The sequence below is a fragment of the Patiria miniata genome, unplaced genomic scaffold, assembly GCF_015706575.1.
Source record: "Patiria miniata isolate m_02_andy unplaced genomic scaffold, ASM1570657v1 HiC_scaffold_3, whole genome shotgun sequence".
Taxonomy (NCBI): Eukaryota; Metazoa; Echinodermata; class Asteroidea; order Valvatida; family Asterinidae; genus Patiria; species Patiria miniata.
The window spans coordinates 2,860,608-2,876,278 of NW_024037069.1; the positions used below are offsets into that span (position 1 = coordinate 2,860,608).

Here is a 15,671-nt window from a genome sequence, read left to right on the forward strand (position 1 = left end):
CTGGGCGGCCTAGAAAAGGAATGGGGTTGCGCGTTGGGCCAGCGGGCCAGCGACACACCGTGTAAAAAAACCGCTTGCTACGAATTGCTAAGCTGATTCTAATGGTATGACCTCGGAACGTCTTGACCTACGATGACGGAAATCCTCCCAACCACGCAAAATTGCCACCTGGAATGTCTTAGATTGTCCTCCTGCCCCCCGCCTCCCCCTCCCCTACTCCCAGTTTGACAAGAAATCGCCGCTCCTGCGCTGACAAACATGTTGATGGATATGGCAGTGACGCTAAGTATGGTTTTTGATGAAATCCGAGTCTGAGAAGTTCGTTCAAATGCGCCGTTAGGCAACCCTCTGCCCGATTTTGTGCAAAGTTTATCCTGCTGATTTATTTGGACGAATCCTGGCGCACCTGATCACCGTATACACTCTCGAGGCCCCCTTTAATGGAGAAACCATTACGCATGATATTGCACAATACAACTGCATGCCTCGTGCCGGGTTATCTGAACAATAGCTAGCGCAATGCCTCGCCATTGAAAGGGGCCTTCGTGATAGAATTGTTATCGTGCTCGGACTTGTCTGTACACAACCGCAGGCGTAGGGGATGCTTTTAAATGCAATCCTTGAAAATGCCCTTTTATTTTCAATTATAGTTTCGCAATTTGTAAGGCTATTTTGGTATCATTTTGCTCATGCAAATTTTCATATTCATTAGCAAAAGTGTGATTTCAGGCAGAAAGCTCAATGTTATACAACTATGTCAGCATCAAAAGTTGTTAGAATTTGTGATGATTTGCTTTCGAAATTGATCTTTCTTTGTCGATCTGTTATTGTGTCAGTACATGGCAGTAAGGCGAGTCAACTTTTCTAACAAATGTTTTTAATGAGCACATTTTTGAGTTCACGATTTTGAGCAGAAAACCCCATGCCTAAACTGAGCAGTGTCTTCCTGTTATGACATCACAGCAACAACGCCGTCGGTTGTCCGGAAAATTATGGAAACATTATAAATGTTTAAAGAAGTGCACTTTTCGATAACAATTAACCAAAAAGGGATCATACAAGTGGTTGTCAAGCATTTAAGAGGAGTAGAAAGTTTCACATAATGTGTAAAAATTCAATATCATGAACCCTTTAAACAAGGAGATGTTGAGTTTCCAGATATTTGTGTTTTTCTTTTTACTTTTATTTGGGCAAAATGATAATCATGTAGGTCTACAAATTGCTACAATAAGACCTTTCTTGTGTGCTGATATAAAGCTATAAGAAATCTAATAAGTACTATCCCTAGTTAAAAATACAGGTTTGTTCTAACATAATATTATGGCAAGCATTATACATGGCTCAAATACAAAATTATTCAGTTTGGCAGCATGATAATGATATAAGTCTTTAACAAGTGCTTTCTTGTGTGTAGTTATACATTTATTAAGTGTTATCCCCAGCTAAAAATGCAGGTTTATTTTTAGATACTATTATACGCCGAAAATTATGCGTGAAAAAAGTCATACAATTTTTTTTTCAATTCAACGTATTTGGCAAAGTTTGTTCACCTTAAAGTAGGTCTATTCTACGCCGTATATACGCAACATCCTTAGCTTTTCCTAAAATAACAATGAAAGTTTATCGGTGTATCAGAAGTATAAGAGAGTCCAACATTTTCACCCTCAGTATGTATCCACTGCACTTTAACTTTTCGTTTCCCAATTTCTTTTAAATGTATTTATATCAATGGACTCATTCTACTGTGAGTAACTGACGTTGAAAAATATCCAAATTGATGCGAGTCCAATAATATAATTGATTATCGATTCCACTCCTGTTCGCATATTTGGGTTTTTTGAGTGGTCTTGTGGTGTTTTCTTATTATCATTGTGTATATTATACAAATAAAGCCCCCATGATTGTTGCATGCCTTCTACATAATGCTGCACAAAAAACATATACTGACAAATAGAACTCAAAACTACATCTAACCGAAATGCACTGTTAAAATAGATTGGTGCCGTACATTACACAGTCAGTAATATACAACAATGGCAAGAGAAGCAAGGTACCACTCTCCATAATTATAATGGCTTTACAGCACGCACGGGTTATAGGCCGAGACCAGTCACGAGACTACAGAAGAATTCGACCAGCAATTACGAGGGACACTTTGATGGTCCGAAATACCATGAAACAAATATTGTCCCTTTACAAGGATGATGTGTGGTGTCCTATCCTTCCAGGTTGCTTGAGCGGTTTAGCTTTCGTCACTTGTTGGTTGTTACGGTGTTTCCTGCAGTAATACAAATGCGAAGAACAAACAGTTTGTATCTAAGGTTGTTGAAGAAAACTGGAAAAGCAAATAGTTTTCATTTAAAAAAAAAGTGTTCTAAATAAAATCTAAACAGGAACCTGGCTCTATACAATCATAAGACCGTCTTTACACCGAAGTCAATAAAATATTCTCTCCGAACGATCATCAGATTCGCAGACATATGCGAAATTTAGAATCGGGACATACTTTCATGCGAGAAACCCTTGCAAATATTGATTAAGGTATCAACCGATTATTGCTAGGCAACTAATAGTTTCAACACATTGTACTATTTCAGCTTTTTATCATTTAAATCAAGGTATACGGTTGCACAATAAAATTCGTTACTATCAAATTGAATGGAGCACTCGTTCTTGCATGACGGTAGAACAAATCCATCTTTCTAATGATAGGAATATGCGGAGTATTTTCTATGATGATTTGAATCCTTGACGATGTGGTATAGGATTCGTTGCACTGCCCTCATCATATGCTTACCGTCACTGCAGATCACTCCAGCATCGTGAGAATGGCTACAACGTGTCTCCTCCCAGCAGTAGGAAGGGCAGTCGGTAATTTTCTCTTCGGATCCTTCGCACGATACGCCGTCCATGTGGACGGGTCCGCTACCCTGCCCGAAGTGGGCAGCGGACTTGGCCTCCAGTGCGTCTGAGAAACCGAGCTGTCGGCAGACAATCCCCGCATCAGTCTCGTTCCAATTGGAATCACAGATGGTGCCCCAGCTGCCGCCACGGTATATCTCCACTCGGCCGCTGGTGTGAGATCCGCCGACCAACCGAAGCTCATCTGATCATTTCACAATAAAGACATCATCTCAATTTAGAAAACAAGACGAGTTACAGTCTGACGCCTACACCGTGGAGTGGTGTAATGGAAAAGGGACGGATAGGTAGCCCGCCCTCATGGTCAGTAGACCTCCCAATCCCTTCTTCAGCTGGAAATACAGGCTGATAAAAATATGTCACGTAGCGATCAGAATCAAATTACCTGGCTGTCAGTGACAGTGTCCCAAAGAAACCCATAGGCCTACCGAGGACATCAAGTGAGCCTATAATCAAGAATCGTTCCCCGTGCTATTAACAAGTTTCATCCAAAAAAATAGATTCATTTTCTAAGTTATTGCTATTTTTTTTTATAGCAATACGAAAGTTATTCACTTTTGAATGTGAAGTCGAGCAAAAAAATCAGCCCGCTTAGTTGTTGAATAATTATTACTTTACAGTTTCGAATTATTCGCTTCCAGACAATAATTCTATTCTCGCGGGTAGGCTGGTCCCCGCCCCACAGTAAGCCTCTGTACTAATGACGTCACACTTTGTTTACATGTGTGCTTTCCTATGGTGCTCAGTGGACCATGGGACCCCACTGGCTCCATAGGAAAGTGCACATGTAAACAAATGTGACGTCATTAGTACAGAGGCTTAGTAGTATCGATAATGCACAGACCGGGAGCCAGTCTGTTCGCAAAGTGAATATGTTTGTGTCCAAAGCAAAACCTGTTTTTTTTTTCTTTAGAGGGTTGCAAAAAGTCCAAAAAGTTAAAATGGAAACTTTGGTTGGAATTAAACATGTAAGTTGCAAATTTATTTATAGAAACAATTTATCATATGTTGGAGAGCAAGGGGAATGCAACCTTAAAAGAATGTTTGGTCCAAATAACCAGCATTGGGAGGCACCAGTAAGATTTTGAATTCCTATTTTTTGTCTATTTTGTGGGTGTAAGATCTAACAATAAATATTTCAGATTTTTCATTGAGTTCATCAGTATATTTTTCCTGTATTTATAAGAAAGTGCTTTTGTTTGAAGAATGGGGTTGAGTACCTCCTTAATTTAGTGGACTTTTATCATCAGAGAACGCTGAAATGTCGTAAATATCTGGAGATGATTTGATAACACAAAATTTACTTGTGTAATAAGCTGACGTTTAGGACACAAAGTCGGATGTGAATGACAGAAAACTAAAGAGGGCCGAATTTCTTACCAGGTCTTGGTTTACAAACGACTCCTGCCACAGTTGAGCTGTTGCATCGCTGAGAGCCGGTACAGACAAACGGACAGTCAGCCAGCCGTCGTTCAGTTCCACTACAGGCCACTCGATTCATCACGATCGGCCGGTCACTCTCTCGGCTGGACAACCCCGTTTTAGCCTCCAGAGCCTCGATGAAGCCGAGCTGATGACAAACGGTGGTGGCGTCCTTCATATCCCAACTGCTATCGCAGACTGCACCCCAAGCATCATGACGGTAGATTTCCACTTGGCCGCTCCATTTGTCATCACCACCCACTAATCGGATCATGCCGCTTTTAAAGTCTGCTAACAGTTCAAACATAAATTAAGATTAGTTCAAACGTAAATTTAGATCAGTTCAAACGTAAATTTAGATTACACGTACGCTGGGCCGATGTTGAAAGAAGAAGACGTAACGTTCGATAATACAACGAGTCTTGTGGCAAGATTGGTCTCTTCTTAATAAAATATTTGTGGTACATCAGACCAGAACAATAATGTAAAAATCGTTTTTAAACTAAAATCTAAAAGGCATAAGATGCCGTTGTGCACATAACTTTAACTTCATTCCCTGTCGTGAGGTGCCGTTTCATGGCTCAAATCGCCTAACCACATGTATTCCCCCTTCCAGTGATGGCTGTTGTCTGACATTAATGATCATTCCTTTGTCTTTGTCTACATGCATCTAGGGAACTCAACTCAGATCCCCCACTCAATTTGCCATATGAAGGTCATCATCCACTAATTTGTGATGCAAACTATCGTTTCATATGATTTGTACTGGGCATTGTCAGAATGCAACAGAGCTGGACCAACACGAGTCATCGATCAGAAAAGAAACGAATAAACACACCCAGCAAGTGATATCAGCCGACAATACCATCATCCCAACTCCCAACCCTCCAACTTCCATGACCTGGATACTGACACATGTTTTATGAGGGTCAAAGACAGCAGGGTTAGATTTAACACCGATGACATCTTTATAGGACCACCGGTGTTAAATATTTACACCGCACTTTTTGTGTGTGTAAAGTGTAGACGACCTTAAATAACCACCCCATCCTTCAAAATTGAACTGCATGTTTTATTGGAATCTGTTGGAGTGAGTACTGCACAAGTAAAGTGATTATGCTTTACATGGGGGTCAGCCATATCACCATAATCAGAGTCCAACAGCTTGGATGTAGAGTTTACGGTTTGCAAGATTAAGAGTGAGGAAGGTTCCTAGTAAATCACTAAAGGTGGCTTTTCAATTAAAACAGTCAAATACATGTACTAGCATGATCGTTCGGCCTGCACCAGAATTACTGTTACACTAAATTAGTTTAACATAACAATAGATATGACTTGTTCAGTATTAATACACCTTCCGCTGGTTCTAATCACGGTTCATCCAAACACGATACTCAAGTCAGCGCTTGCAGTTGGTTCTTACAGCCTTGGAATAAGCCTAGATCTCAAAAACAAACAATTTTCCAGCATTTACACCAAATAACACGTGGTATCATTGCCTTTCTATTTATGAAGGCGACTTAGATTTTTTTAGAAGGGCACATTACCTCGACATCCGAGCACTTCGAACCGCAGATAATAATTATAATTTCCAGCCCACGCGAGTGGAAGTATGCGGAGGAATCTTGCCATCAGTACCACGGGGAACGTCACATTCACAGGTTGCCCACTACCATTGCTCCCATTCAACTGGAAAAATATAACGATTTACAATATCACCACCAAAAAAACATCCGGTAGTTTAAATATTCGTTATACGCCGGGCGTCTTTGCTATCTGAAGAGCTGTGCCGATATACAGGGAGATATGCTAAAACATTTTGTTGGACATGAAAGTTAATTACATGCGGGTATGGCTGTAAGCACCTCGGTTGAACGAGGATATAATTCAGAGTTGCCTTTGACTAACTGACAATCATCACTTGATATAAGTTCCGCTCTAGAAAATATTCGTCAAATTTATATTATTTAGTCTTATGTCACTTCCGTTTCCAAATCCGGGATGAACGCGTGAAGAAAACATAATGAACAATGAACAATGTTTTGACCTTGAGACATTGATGTGCCTCCCCATAGCTATGCATAGAGTCAGGTGGCGTCGACCCCCCCCCCCCTTACGAATTTCCATGCTGCTTGCGCCCTCAATAACACTATCACCGATGGTGCTTGTCCTTTGTCTATGTTGAGTCTAAACGGACATCGCAACCCAAGCTAAAGTCAAAGGAAGTGCAGCTCAAAGGTTTGTTTAAATTTGCAACAAAATGTTATTTGACATCACTATGAGACCACTATGAGACCCAGTCGTGTTAGGTTAAACAGAAAAAAAGTTGATTTTTTTTGTTGCGAGTTAACGTAATAGGCATACCTTTGCAATTTAAAGTAATTACCTAAACGCAATAGTTTTGCAAATTAACGCATTTTTTTTGCGATTTAACATAACAGTTAACAAAATAGGCGTAATGAAATAGTTTTGCAACATTTTTTTTAAACGATTACACTTTTATGAATTAACACAAAAGCTTTGTGAACTAACTCAATATTATTGTTTTTCACTCGCAAAACATTGCGCTAGTTACAAACGCATAGTATTCCGTGCGATTACTATTACTGTCCGTATGGAATGTGAAAACTAGAGAATCGATCTTGACGGGATCCTAGGCTCACCTGTACGGTCTGTCCTCTGTCAGTTAGTTTCTGCCAATCATTGGACTCGCCCGTATTACTGTAGTTTACAGCGAAGGTTCGGATATAATAACTTCTGTGTCCCTGTACGATGACCCCCGTGATGGCCGTGTACTGACCGAGGTCTACCTGGATCCATTGACCCTCGGGCTTTCCATTCGGGCATGCCCACCAACCAGTACCTGTGGGGAATAAAACAAAATGTTGACATTCAAAAATAATACAGAACCAAATCCTGCAGGGTTTCTGTAAGGAAACTACAACAGTTACGAAAACCGTGATTATGACAATAATACACCTTGAGTGCGTTCGATTACTTCCCCCAGCTTACCCGCGCCTATAGCCTATATGTGAGAACAAACATGGGCGTCGCCAGGATTTTTTTTGCTATGGGGGGCAAAACATATTTGCAACAAAAATCCTGTTTTTCTCAACATATTCTCGATTTACCAGTTTTAAGGGGGGGGGGGGGGGGGGGTAGGTACATTTTGCCCCCCCCCCCCACCCATTGAATTTACACCAATATGACTTCTCGCCTCTTTTTTTTCTCTCTCTTTTTTTTTTTTTTTTTTGCTTTTCCACGGGGGGATGTTGCAACCTGAAGCCATTTTTCTTCATATATCATCTCAATGAAAGTCATTCATGGCAAAATGACGATAAGACATGAATCTGGAAGTGAGAAACATTTCCATTTCCTTAGAATTTGTACACAATCGTGGAGTGGCGTCAGAATGCAACATTTTTCGGAATTCGCGGCCCAGGCTGCATCCGAATCAATTACGTCTATAGAGCACGTCCACGCCCGGTGAAACTACGCGGGGACAGGCTACTTCGTAGCTCCGTGCATAGGGTAGCAGACCAGTAAATAAACTTCCATAGACCCCAATGCTAAATGCTCCCACTTCAAAAATTCGGGAAAAATACTCACAACTCTCCAAGGTGTTCGAGACACACATCAAATTAAAGCTTATTTCATCATCTTTCATTTTCTTTTCAATTTTTGGGGGGTCAACTGATGACTTTTAGGAGAAATTTCCATCTGAAGATGATCACCCCTGAAAATAGTCCTGAAGCCCATCGCCATTTTGAAAAACGATGCCTACACTCCATTGCAAAATAGAGCGCTTTTAGGGTCCAAATTACATCAAAATTACACAGAACTGCAAGCTCCCAGTCCTGTGCACGGCTTCCACCTATATTTTTTACAATCCCTCAAGTTCATGGCCCACAGCATGCTCAAATACCGAAGATTTTGAGGGCATGCAAATCGTGATTTGGCCGGCGCAGGCAATTTCGGACCGATTTACTGGTCTGCACCCATAGAGCTACATAGGGTTTGTAGCTCTATGCTCTGTGGAAGCCCATTTCGGACACGGCCTGAGGCGCCCGCCGGACGTTGCATGGCCTTATGGGATACTTAAAGTAACCGGCTCGGCGAGTCGGTCACTTGGGCCAGGCTCGAAAAAGCGCGAGAAGTCACGTGAGAGGTAAATCATTTGTATGTACAGCGGCCACCACTTATTATCTGGCGGCCGCAAGATAATAAGTGGCGGCCGCTGAACAAAAAAAATATTTTTACACGTACAAAAAATATATTCAGACTTATTGAATGGCACTCTCCGTCTTCCGTAACAAACAGACTATGACATTCAAATATATAGAACTAAATCCTACAAGGTTTCCGTAAGAAAAATACAACAGTTACAAAAGCTGTGATCATGACAAGAATACATATTTTGTATTGGAAGTTGAAAAATACACAGGCTTGGATTTGATGTCATTCCTGTTCTGAATAACTGAGTAACACTTTGTTTACTTTTTCGTACCTTTTTCGTTGTTGCGGAGCCTAAAGGATCAGTGACAGGAATTCGCGCTACAGACTTGAGTTAGTGATGTTGATTTTGTTGTAATGACAGTAAACTAGTGACGATTTTTTGTTTTGTACCCAGCTAGGACATGAGAACACTAATGTTACAAAACAAGTTAATGCAATGACAAATAAATCGTAACACGGACAGAGTGATGCATAGAATCGGTTTTCATTTTGGTCAAGTTTATGGTGAATGCATGGACTATTCTGGGGATAGCCTTCTCGCCCATCCCTGGCCAAAAAAATTGTGCGATAAATCGCTGGGATTTACATAAGCACTTGAATACAGGTTATACGCGGTCTGACTGTTGCATGAGTATTGCATAAATATTGATGTAACGGGAAATTGTCATATACATGCGGCGTGGCGTGCTCACACAGAATCACTTCCATGCATCTTCTCAATTTCAAGAACAGTTTCAGATTATTCAATCTTTTCAGGAGTGCAGGGTTCAAGCAATAGTTCAAATAAAATATTGAAAAAAGTAAGCTGACTTGCGGAGATTATCCGGAATCCACGGAGTCTTTTTTGTTGTTGTTGGTTGACCTCTTTTTATATTTAGAAACTTAGACAAAACGACCTTTTTGGGTTAAAGACATGTAGGATCATTTGCATGTATCTCAGAAGTAACCAACCGAATTATTATTATTTTGGAGGGTATTAAAGATCGTAGGGTACTAACCACCCCGTGATGTTATTTCGTCTGGCTTGCTGCCATTGCGAAGAAATCAAGAAATGGTGGTGATTTCCAACGATCAGTCAATTGCCTTTTTTTTTTTTTAAATACAGAGTACCATGGGCGAAATCGTGTTTCTTTATCAAAAGATAGTGCATGGTTTTTCAATGTTTTCGCGAAAAAAATAGCTGAAGTTTCAACTGGTTAGGTTTAACGTTTACACATTTATCTTTAAAATTTGAGAGGTGTCATTATTGGAAACGAACAACGCATGAAAAGCAAATGAGCCTAAAGCCTTGAGAAAGAAAGGGGCTGGTCATATTGACCGAGAATGGAATCCATAATTAATACAATCAAAATGCATCGTTAATAATTTTTTTTTTCAAGTTTCCAGTTGTTTTTAGTGTCGGGCTTATACAATTCCTATGTCTAAACTCACAAGAAGGCAACAAACACAAAGTAAGCAACAGTTGCAGACTATTGCAATTAGAGTAGTATGAAGCCCGGGAAGGGACAGGGTGGAAATGTTTTTTGGCATTTGCTAATTCGTTCGCACGCATTACTAATTCGTTCCCACGAATTGCTAATTCGTTCGCACGAATTACTATTTCGTTCCCACGAATTACTAATTCGTTCGCACGAATTACTAATTCGTTCGCACGAATTACTAATTCGTTCGCACGAATTACTAATTCGTTCCCACGAAATCCTAATTCGTTCGCACGAAATCCTAATTCGTTCGCACGAATTACTAATTCGTTCGCACGAATTACTAATTCGTTCCCACGAAATCCTAATTCGTTCGCACGAATTACTAATTCGTTCGCACGAATTACTAATTCGTTCGCACGAATTACTAATTCGTTCCCACGAAATCCTAATTCGTTCGCACGAATTACTAATTCGTTCCCACGAAATCCTAATTCGTTCGCACGAATTACTAATTCGTTCCCACGAAATCCTAATTCGTTCGCACGAATTACTAATTCGTTCCCACGAATTACTAATTCGTTCCCACGAATTACCAACTTGTTCCTACGAATAACTGGCACGGCACGTTCCCGGATCCATGAGATATAGATGTATGGGGGACCCCCGTGCACCCCCCAGAACTAATTTTCACCAATTTTTGGGGTGCCTTTTAGCGTCCTGAAACACATTTTGGATGTTAACAGTAAAACAAATCCGATGAGAAGGAGATATCCAAGATGGCGGCCAATATGGCCCCCAAAGTTGGTAAAAACTTGGGGGAAAAAGACATAATCAGCCAAATAATGTGATAAAAGCATAAATAAAATGGTTAGTTATATGTTTTAGACTCTCAAAAACTCATTTCTGGTATTTTTTTTCCTATAATGCTTCAAATTAAAGATGGCGGCCAATTTGGTAGCTAATAAGGCCGCCATATTGGTAAAAATGAAAAAAAAAGTCAGCCTAAAAACATGATAAAATCACAAGTGAAATTGTTAGTTATATGTTTTGTACCCTCCCAAATTCATTTCTGGTATCGTGTTTTTGATATCATGCTTCAATTGCATGAAAGCGGCCAATATGGCCGCCAAAATTGAAAAAAAAATTGAAAAAAAAATCATATATAGGTTTCCCCTTGTTTCATTATCAGCCATTCAATTTCGCGTGAGTTTTGCACATTATGATCAAATTTCTTTTTGATTTGGGGGGCATAAGCAGCCAGGATTTTTGACTGAATGTCAACCTTTTGACGGTTGACGCATTCAAATTAGCAAACGTCGGTGCGCTTATAACTTATTACCATGTTTTTCGTTTCTTATTCGTTTATGGGCAATCACTTTCATTTTGAGGTCATTCAAATTAATAAGATTTTTTTAAGTGATATATTTTCCCATTTTCCTCCGAGGTTGAGTTTCCCCAAAACATCTTAGCGACTGTAAAATTTACAATATGGCAATGGTTGTACGATGGGGAACCCTTTTCTTGGGTAATTTCTTAAATGTTTTCTTGCGTATGTCTGACCGAACACTTAATTAAAGGGCCCATGCAAAGTAATTGTTCAATGCAAACCTGGAAAACACATCTTTGTGTCACATTTTAACCTTATCATCAATGTTTTTTTCCATTTTGAAGGGTGTTTGTGGTGCTTTCTCCGTTTTTATGATGATGCAAAGTTCCATATTCACGCATCAACAAGATTTTGATGTCATTCTGTGCAGATGAATGTTACTGGGCTATTTCAGCACAAAAAAAGTTGCTACGATTTCTTTTCTTTGGTGATCCTTTGTTGTGTCAGTACTTGGCAGTAAGCCAATGAACAATCCTTTCTCAAAAGTATTTTCTTAGCAAATTTTGGGTGAATAATTTGAAAGAAACCCCCTAAACTGAACAGTGTCTTCCTGAAATCACATCACAGCAACAGAAAAGCATGGAACTTTTAAATGTTAAAGACGTGCACTTGCAATATGACTGACCAAGAAAGGGATGTCAAAATATCTTTCATACATTTAAGAGTAGTAATAAGTTGCATAAAATGTATTCATGAGAAAAAAAATCATTCACGGACCCTTTAATTAAGAAAGAGAGGTGTCCATTTACGGATTGAAGACATCAGATATGATTTACGCCGAGATAATTCAGAATTTTACAGGAAGTCTTAAAACATTTTGACAAAAAGTGAAATAAGTTTGCCCATTAATGAAAAGGAATGCCCGGTCAACCACTTACTACTGGTTCAGACCAAACTGATTGAACAACGCAATACTTTTAATGCACCTTTTACAGGGATGAGTGAGGCTAAAAGGCGATAGATTGCTTGGATAGTGAAATCGAATGATTCTTTTTGATTGTCGAATGACGATCTGCGTGATTTTTCAATTTCAAATCAAACTGAACGAGCCAGGCGTTAAATTGAATGAAAAATTGGTGAAGTTGGCCGGGAAAATCTACATAAGCCAAATAGTGTGATAAAAGCATCAATAAAATTGTTAATTTATTATGTTTTTGACTCTCACAGATTTTATTTCGGGTATCCTGGTTTTTTTTTTGCTTTCATGCTTCGAATTCAAGATGGCGGCCAGGATGGGCGCAAATTTGGTCTAAAAGGCACCCCCCACAAAATCAAGACCCTTGAAGCACCCAAAAAGTTGGTGAAAATTAGTTCGGGGGGGGGGGGGGGGGTGCACGGGGTCCGCCAGACATCAAACTCGTGGATCCGGGAATGCGTTAGTAATTCGTGGGAACGAGTTGGTAATTCGTGGGAACGAATTAGCAATTCGTGGGAAAGAATTAGCAATTCGTGGGAACGAAATAATAATTCGTGCGAACGAATTAGTAATTCGTGCGAACGAATTAGGATTTCGTGGGAACGAATTAGTAATTCGTGCGAACGAATTAGTAATTCGTGCGAACGAATTAGGATTTCGTGCGAACGAATTAGTAATTCGTGCGAACGAATTAGTAATTCGTGCGAACGAATTAGCAAACGCCAAAAAAAATTTCCACCCTGTCCCTTCCCGGGCTTCATAGAGTAGCAATCAATGAGACTTACCGTTCAGTCGGGCCTTGCTTGGGAGATAACGCCAGTCGTATGAGTCTGACGCCGTCAGGCTGGAATCAGGGATGGCCCCACTGGCCATCCCCAGTGGAGAACTCGTACACGAAAGACCTGAAATAACACAAAATATATCGGATACAAGGTATTCCCATTTTGCCTGCCAAATAAATTTGTTTAGGGGACCACAGCATGAATTTTACACTGGAACATATTTTTTTCGCAACGTTCCGTTTCTCTAAAAATCAAGAAAACCATAAAACATCATTTCTAGTTAAACAGTTTTTGCATGAAACGTTCAAGTATTCAATGTTTTTCCTGACAACTGATTGCGATGTTGCAAACCGCTTCAGCCTGAGTTTAGGGAATTTCTGTCCAAATTTAGATAGAAACCAACGAATTTGCTCATTGAATGATGAATGCAGAACGTTTGCTCATTGAACTACTGTTATTTACTGAAACAATCACGAATCGCACCAAAAAAACAGAAATTTACTTCTGCAAAAAGTCGAAAATGCAGACATCTTTTCGTGCTGAAGCAGCTTCATGGCTCATTCATTTTTGCAAAATTCCAGAAGAAAAATAAAAGAAATCAATATCATACTTGATTGTAAGTAAATAATAGGATCATGCAATGAGTGAAATCAGTGCGCCTAGTATGCTATCTTTTTCGAAAAAAGAGTCATTATCATCATTTAATCGGAATGGTTAGGACAAAACCATTGAACTTTTACCGGGAACCCATATACTTTGCGTCGAGAAAAATGAAGTTACATTTTCAAGTATATCTACTTTACTTAGTTTTTAATAACCTGCTTCAGATTGATTGTATCGGTATTTCTTGAATGTGATAGGGCCTATATCCCCGCTCCATTCCCTTTCTTGTTTTCTATTCCGATCAAATTCAGAGAATTGGGACTGCATAAAGCCACGGTATAGCTTCATATTTGTAGATATGGTTTACATTACAGGGGTGGGTGATAAAATGGGTCATTGTATTTGTTCTTGCACAGATAATAACTATTACAGCATGTGTCCCCTCACTCAAAGGAATACGAGGAGTTGAAACCCCCCCCCCACCATCATCGGAACGCCACACAGCAAACACATAGGGGTACAAACAAAATATTAATGTTACAATTAAATATCAGCAGTTTCATGTGCTTACCTGATATGCTTGAGCTGCTTGCCTGGTCTTGTGACGTCACATCTTGCACTACAGGATGGGCCGAGCATAATTCTAAAATACAAAGTCGAAATTGGGATACTTTAATTTTTATTCTTTTTAACTGGAATAAACATTGACAGACAAATGATAAGCGCAAAATGCGTCTCTTGTTTTCAGGCAATGGTTTGGGCATTCTGATAGCGCTGAATCCAGTGGATTCGTTTATATTGTACGAAAACTATGCGGATACAGTAGTAAAGTGATGAGGCATCAACTAGCGAAACTATGTTCAATACAAATAAACTATGAAATGAAAACTAACATGACGACAATGTTTTTAAAATGTACCGTCCCAGTTATTTTCAATTTCCAACCCCCAAAAATGGATTTATTGTTACGTGTGCACACGTTTTGTGCTGGGATCATGATGCTTGTAACTGTAAACCACAGACATACACAGTTTCAGCTATGGAAATCAGTTGCCTGCTTACAGGTTTCCATGTGCTGTTGGTTTTTTTTTTACAATAGAAAATAATCTGTAAAATTACAGTTGACAATGAAAAATTCAATTCAGTTTCACACTTACGTGAGGGCGCAGTGATGGTGATCAGCGTGGCAGCCAACACCAGCAGATTTGATGCAGAGAAAGACATTGTTTAGGAATACGATGAGAGAAAGTAATACAAACGTCTTCAAGAGAGATCAGCTGGAGCCGAGTGTGAACCGACGGAGGTTGGTAGATCGGTTTATATATCATGGTGCTGGGCATGATGTGTCGGGGTTAAAAGGTGCTGTTAGCTGAGCAGATATATAATCCGTCTGGCTTTCATGGAATAAATCCCCCGAGACGTTGTCTACGTGGGTCTATTAGTGTTGCTGGGAATCTGTATCGGGGACTTCCGACTTGGGTAAACGAGTGCGTAGCATCCGAAGGGGGGTTAAGGGTGGCATTTACATTCCTCTTTCCCAACATTTCTCAACAAGTGCCCTTTTTTTAACATTCCGCGAACGTCGAACGATTTCACAATTTAAAAGGTACGATCTTGCATTCTGAGGCAGTTCAGTAACTTTAGTATTCCATTCATTATTTTGACCCCATTTTACTAGTATCAACATTAGTCAGCGGCTATATTGGGGTGGGGTGGAGGGAGGGGTATTGCAAGCCCCAACCCCCTCTTGATCTGCTACTGGATTACGAATACATATGTTTCATCTATTATCACTCAGTTGCACAAAATCGCCATGACAAGTCTGTCATAGAAACCTGACTATAGGGACGATTTAACTTTAAAAAAAATCTGGGCGGGACCAATAAGGCAAGGTCAAATGGGTGAACATTGGAAGTCATTATTTCTTCATTTTCTTGTGACGAACGTGTTCTGGCACTAGATCAAACGTGCAAATTAAG

The 15,671-nt window shown here is 39.8% G+C and overlaps 1 protein-coding gene across 1 annotated transcript; it reads right to left on the minus strand.

Moving 5' to 3' along the window:
* Positions 1 to 1,195: 1,195 nt before the first annotated feature.
* LOC119738154 (deleted in malignant brain tumors 1 protein-like) lies at positions 1,196 to 14,916 on the minus strand. The gene is made up of 8 exons (XM_038212900.1): positions 14,850 to 14,916; positions 14,264 to 14,335; positions 13,093 to 13,209; positions 7,008 to 7,207; positions 5,892 to 6,033; positions 4,303 to 4,632; positions 2,798 to 3,106; positions 1,196 to 2,278 (listed from the first exon to the last, which is right to left on the minus strand). The coding sequence occupies exons 1-8, from the start codon at positions 14,914 to 14,916 to the stop codon at positions 2,253 to 2,255; spliced, it is 1,263 nt and encodes a 420-aa protein (XP_038068828.1). The 3' UTR covers positions 1,196 to 2,252.
* Between the last annotated feature and the right edge of the window lie 755 nt (positions 14,917 to 15,671).

Bases quoted from the DNA above. Each gene is read 5' to 3' on its own strand.
- LOC119738154 (XM_038212900.1), bottom strand. From the start codon at position 14,916: ATGTCTTTCTCTGCATCAAATCTGCTGGTGTTGGCTGCCACGCTGATC. The intron at 14,336-14,849 runs GTAAGTGTGAAA...TTTGTATTTTAG, and splicing joins CACCATCACTGCGCCCTCAC to AATTATGCTCGGCCCATCCT. The intron at 7,208-13,092 runs GTAAGTCTCATT...TATTCCCCACAG, and splicing joins AAGCAAGGCCCGACTGAACG to GTACTGGTTGGTGGGCATGC.